Genomic DNA, 5,527 nt, shown 5'->3' on the forward strand with positions numbered 1-5,527 from the left:
CTCGCGCAGCCGCTCTGCCCGGCCTGGCCGGCCCCGCTCTATGGTGCGGCCGGAAGCGGCGCGGGCGGGAGCGGAAGCGGCGCGGCGCAGGTGAGCGGCGGCGGCAGCGGCGCCGGGGGAGCGGGGGCGAGAGCGGGAGTGGTGCGGGTTCCTCCGCGGAGCGGCCGGGGCTGGGCCTCTGCTGCGGTGAAGGCCGGTGTGGATCCGGATCTTTTGCAGGGGAGGGTGGGGCTCCTGCAGGGGGAGGTTGCGGGACCCTGCCCACCGGCCGCTGTGGCCTGGGAAGGAAGAAGGTCACGCCTTGTTCTAGTGGAGGGGGAATTCTGCACCTTGGGGAGCAGAGCGTGTCTGTGCGTCTCGCGGGGAAGGCTCCCCCTCGTTCCCAGTACATGATAGACCTGCTGAGGGAGATGGAGAAGCTTCAGGCCCCGGGAGCATGCGGCTGTAATGCGGATATGGAGGTGCGCCTTCTACCACCGTCGTGTTCCCGTTCTCAGCAGCAAAGACCCGGCTCTTGGCTCAGCCTGGGGATGTGCTTCAGCTTTTTCAAACGATAAACCTTAAATAATTGCAGTGCTCGTGATTTATGGCTGTTTAAAGAATAAAACCCTGTAAATCTCTGGGCTTGTTGTCTTGACTGAAGAAGCTACAGATGCTCCTGTGCTTCTTCAAGAGCCTCCTGGCCCTCTCCTGCTTGGCTCACCCAGTGGCCAAGGGAGGAGGTTCCTGCAGCCAGCAGCTGTCTGAACACTTGGTAATAAGCACAGATGTGGGAAATCCAAATGTGCCAGGCAGCCTTTCACCTTGAGGACTGGCCACAATAAAGGCCAGGGAACTGTGGGTGATCTGTTGTGTTCCTTGCTACCATTCAGTCTTTCCTCGCAGGTTTGTTTCCAGAGTGCAGGAACCATGCTGTGGAAAGGAGCTGCTTAACCTCCCACGATGCCCCTTTCTGACTTTGTCTTAGCTCTGAAGGACAACCCATATTTCGGGGCTGGGTTTGGCCTCGTTGGGGTGGGCACAGTCCTGGCAGCAGCCCGTAAGGGGGCCCAGTTTGGACTGGTGGCTTTCAGGCGCCACTATATGATCACCTTGGAGGTGCCCAGCAAGGATAAGAGCTACCAGTGGCTGCTGAATTGGGTCTCCCACCACGCCAAGCACACGCAGCACCTCAGTGTTGAGACGTCGTACCTGCAGCATGAAAGTGGGCGTGTCAGCACCAAGTTCGACTTTGTCCCCAGCCTTGGGAATCATTTCATCTGGTAAGGGAGGGTAGGAGAAAGCAGTTTGGGGATTGAGTGTCACTTTGGCAAATTGGGGGGCCTATAGAGGCAGAAGAGAGGATCCTGCCTCCTCTCTGGGTCTGGGTTAGGGTGGGGGATGAAGAGTAGCAAGAGCAGCCTGTACCCAACAGTGAAATTATTTCCTTACCTGAGATGAGTTTTCTTGATGCATGAACCAGGCAAGGCGCAGCCAAGCAGTGCTGGATCACTGTACCCCCACCTGTCTTCCTGCCCCAGGTATCGCAGGAAGTGGATTCGCGTTGAGCGCAGCCGGGAGACGCAGATGATTGACCTGAACACAGGGACTCCCTGGGAGTCTGTCACCTTCACTGCACTGGGCACTGACCGGGAGATCTTCTTCAATATCCTTCAGGAAGGTCTGTAGGGGAACTGTGTGGGGTCCTGCTGGGAACAGCCTACTCCCTGGAGATGTCCAGGGCTTCCCGGGAGATCCTCTTCCTGGCAGCTGTCCCCTCTGCCTCTCTCTGCAGCCCGGGAGCTGGCGCTGCAGCAGCAGGAGGGGAGGACGATCATGTACACGGCTGTGGGAGCAGAGTGGCGTCAGTTCGGCTTCCCCCGCCGCCGCCGGCCCCTCAGCTCCGTGGTGCTGGAGGAAGGAGTGTCAGAGAGGCTGGTTCAGGACGTGAAGGAGTTTATCAACAACCCCAAGTGGTACAGTGAAAGAGGCAAGGCTCTGGTGTGGTGTGCTCTGTACCATGTGGGGTGGTGCAGGATGCTCATGGTCCTCTCTGGAATTGGCTGTGGAGAGATTTTTCCCTGCTGCTTAACTTCCCCAGGTGTATCCTCTTTGCATGCTCAGCACAGTACCACAGCTCGGAGGGAGGGAGCACAGAGCAATCCAGGTGGTTATCCTAAAAGAACACTGTCTTCTTAGGGGTCCCCTACCGAAGAGGCTACCTGCTGTATGGTCCTCCTGGCTGTGGGAAAAGCAGCTTCATGTGAGTATTGCCAGCTGCCTGACAGCAGTTTATCCACCAGCTGCCTGCTCTGGGCCACAGCAGTCTTGGATGAGAGGGTGTGGATGAGTTTGGGTTTGGAATACAGGAGCGAGCTGTGCCTTACATGTGGTGCCTGTTGTAAGCATTTTCATTGCTGGCGCTGTGACAGGTGAGGGTGACAAGCCCTTTGTGCCCTTGCTTTGCACAGTGCTGCATGGCATGGGCGGGCTGAGCAGGGGCTTCCGCCTGCCCCTCAGATCTGATCCCTGCTGGGAAAGGACCCCTCTGCCCTCTCCCCTACTGCTGGGTGGAGAAATCTGATTCTTCCTTGACTCCAGGCTTTCCCACTGTGATTCACCCTTGTGGTTTGTGTCCTTTCCAGCACAGCCCTGGCCGGGGAACTGGAGTACAGTATCTGCCTGCTGAGCCTCAGCGACCACAGCCTCTCTGATGACCGGCTCAATCACCTCCTGAGTGTAGCACCGCAGCAGAGCATCATCCTGCTGGAGGATGTGGACGCTGCCTTTGTCAGCCGGGACCTTGCTGCTGAGAGTGAGCACTGCCCCTGTTCCTGGGTCAGCAGCAGGAGGGAGGTTCCCTGGCTGTACCAAGAAAATGTTTGGACTCTGGGCTGCTCAACCGCACCAACAGAGACCAGGAGTGGGGGAATGGGGGAATCTCTCAGGCCTCAGGGTCTAAACTGGAGCTTGTCTAGTTTTGGCTAGACTGTAAAAGGAAATTTGGATCCTTTATCCGCAGGCAAAGGTCATTTTCCTGCCCAGCTACTTTCAGCATGAGGGAGAAGGTGGCTTTCCCTCATTCTCTGTTTGTGTTCCCATGGGTCCGTGCGGGCAGGGGAGGTGAATGTGCTGCCAGCCAGGCAGAGGGTCAGTCTCCAGGCAAGGAGTGAGTGGGGAGCTTGGCATAAGCCTCAGGTGATAGGAAGGTGGCCCGCAAGCCAACGGCTACTATCTCAGACACCTCTGTTCCCAGACCCGGCTGTGTACCAAGGCATGGGACGCCTGACCTTCAGCGGTCTCCTCAATGCACTGGACGGCGTGGCCTCCACAGAAGCCAGGATTGTCTTCATGACCACCAACTATGTGGACAGGTCAGAGCTGCCCCCTGGGAGGGAGGGGAGTGGGTAGCACAGGAAAACCTTGCTCCCTTTTGCTGGGCTTTATTTATTCAATCTGCCAGCATGAAGACTGGGGGTTCAGATTTCCCACATCCTCCCTTGGGATGCAAATCCCTTGACTGCTAATCAGGATCCCTTTTGCTGGACCCTCAAATGCCTACTTGCTGTTCAGAACATGGTTGTGCCCTTAAGGAGTGGTATCACCTTCCTGTCTGTGGGGAGCTGCAAGTTTGGGGGTTGTGTCCATGCTGTGAGTGGAACGCTGGCCCCATGTGCAGCCCACTGGGTTGGTGGGATGCACCCTGGGCTCATGGTGCCTGGACACTGCCTGCTGTGCTGTGCCAGGCTTGGCTCACTCTGGACCGAGCTGGCCTAGGGGTTTGTTCAGAGGTTGCTCATGGAACAGAGATGGGCAGAGCTGTTTCCCAGGATGTTCTTGTCCTCCTTTGGAGTCAGTCCTTCCCCAGCTCTCTCCTTTCTTTTGGGTTGATTTCCCCCTCAATCTCCCCAGGGATGAGCCTGCTTTCCCCCTTTACCATCTCACAGTGCACAGCACTTTGCAGATAGGACATGGGTTGTGCTAGTGTGGACAGGGGCTTCCTGCAGGACCCACCCTGCATAGATGCTTCTGATCGGGTTTCCCAGGCCCCCCCTTTGTCTCTTGACAGGCTGGACCCAGCCCTGGTGCGTCCTGGCCGTGTGGATGTGAAGCAGTACGTGGGCCATTGCTCCCACTGGCAGCTCGCCCGCATGTTCCAGCGCTTCTACCCCGAGCAGCCCCTGGCTGCAGCCCAGAGGTTCGCGGAGCAGGCGCTGGCCGTCTCCAAACAGATCAGCGCTGCCCAGGTGCAAGGCCACTTCATGCTTTACAAGACAGACCCTGAAGGAGCCACTTCAAACATAAGCTCCAGCCTGCTGTGACTGGGGGCCAGCTTTCCCTTGTCACACTGAGAGGGCTGGGACAAAGATGTGACTGTCCTGGGGATACCATGAAGCTGCTCACCTGCACAGGCCAGGTCTCTGCTCACTTCTACCCCTCTGATTTCTTGGTTTTGGAGCGTCAGAGCTGCCAGCCTCACAGCAAAGGAGGGAATCTGGCTCTTGCTGCTCCCTAGACTCGGGTGCTACAGTGTGCCTCATGTTGGGATTGCTGTAAGCTACCAAGGCTCCTGGTGTGAATCCCCTTCCTTGTGGGTCAGCCTGGAGGTGCTCCAGAAGGGCATTTACCTTTGGGCAGGACATTGGGGTTCTACACTGCTAAAAGCATCTGGTTTTTTTAAAGGACAATGGTCTCACTGGTTTGTGAATATCCTCTGTGAAGTGCACAACACAGCTTTTGTCTCACTGGTCCATTTTCCTGTTAGTTGTCCCACTATCCATCTGCTGGTCCAGAGCCCTCCTGACCAGGGCCTGGCAAGGCCAGTACAGCAAATCCAGAGTGCTTCTAAAAAAAAAGCAGCTCCTAAGAGACAACTCATTGTTCCTCGAGCTCCAGGCTGGTGCCACTGGTCCTGCTGAGTTATGATGCCAAGCCACAGATCTGCTTGGATATTGCTCCTAGGTGGACATGACTGTTCTTCCCACCAGAGGAGATGTGGGGCCCTGGAGCTATATAAGGGCAGATGAGAGGCTTTGGCCAGTTACAGCATATTTTCCCAAGAGCTCTCCCCTTCCAGTCCCTCTTTCAGAACCCTGAAAATCAGTTGTCCCCAGAGCCAGTCCTATGTTAATGTGGTCAGTTGCATCACCTTGCTGGGACTGGGGGGAGTGGGTTCCAAGCCAAACCCAAATTGTAGATCATTGCTTAGCCCTCCTCTTGGCTCCGCCCTGTGGGGCCAAAGGCATAGCCAAAAGCACACAGCAATACACAAGGCCAATGGCACCTGGATGGATTTTGGTGCAAACAGGAACTGGTTTAATGCAACCCCAGACTTACAAAAATGTTTCTGCAAATGCTGCTGGTTGGCATCTCAAACCCTGTGTTTGGCCATCCAGCAGAGGCTGGCTGCTCAGATCCAGCCTCTTCCCTCAAAGCTGGGGGTCAAAACTGGCCAGTGAGTGACTGGCAAATGTCCCACAGCTGTCTGGGAGGACAGGAAGTGTTTGGGGGGGAGCCAGAGGGGCCCAATGCCATCACACACAGCATC

The 5,527-nt window shown here is 56.6% G+C and overlaps 1 protein-coding gene across 4 annotated transcripts; it reads left to right on the forward strand.

Moving 5' to 3' along the window:
- The first annotated feature begins 19 nt into the window (after nt 1-19).
- LOC121670435 (mitochondrial chaperone BCS1) lies at nt 20-4,730 on the forward strand. Of its 4 annotated transcripts, none has more exons than XM_042040628.1 (8): nt 20-90; nt 886-1,262; nt 1,521-1,660; nt 1,775-1,969; nt 2,179-2,242; nt 2,625-2,794; nt 3,236-3,353; nt 4,049-4,730. In XM_042040628.1, exons 2-8 carry the CDS (start codon nt 943-945, stop codon nt 4,299-4,301), a joined length of 1,260 nt encoding a protein of 419 aa, XP_041896562.1. In that variant the 5' UTR covers nt 20-90; nt 886-942; the 3' UTR covers nt 4,302-4,730. The 4 variants fall into 4 exon arrangements, with proteins under 4 accessions (XP_041896562.1, XP_041896560.1, XP_041896561.1 ...); XM_042040626.1 differs by lacking the exon at nt 20-90 and adding an exon at nt 101-196; XM_042040627.1 differs by lacking the exon at nt 20-90 and adding an exon at nt 220-461.
- The last annotated feature ends 797 nt before the right edge of the window (nt 4,731-5,527 follow it).

Source organism: Corvus kubaryi, unplaced genomic scaffold (genome assembly GCF_017639235.1).
Source record: "Corvus kubaryi isolate FWS band 111438036 unplaced genomic scaffold, C.kubaryi_AGA036_p1.0 37396, whole genome shotgun sequence".
In the NCBI taxonomy this organism is placed as follows: domain Eukaryota; kingdom Metazoa; phylum Chordata; class Aves; order Passeriformes; family Corvidae; genus Corvus; species Corvus kubaryi.

What these genes read in the sequence shown, in the direction of transcription:
- LOC121670435 (XM_042040628.1), top strand. Translation starts at nt 943, where the DNA reads ATGCCCCTTTCTGACTTTGTCTTAGCTCTGAAGGACAACCCATATTTC. An exon ending in CTTGGGAATCATTTCATCTG is followed by an intron (nt 1,263 to 1,520) that starts GTAAGGGAGGGT and finishes TTCCTGCCCCAG; the next exon opens with GTATCGCAGGAAGTGGATTC. An exon ending in ACCACCAACTATGTGGACAG is followed by an intron (nt 3,354 to 4,048) that starts GTCAGAGCTGCC and finishes GTCTCTTGACAG; the next exon opens with GCTGGACCCAGCCCTGGTGC.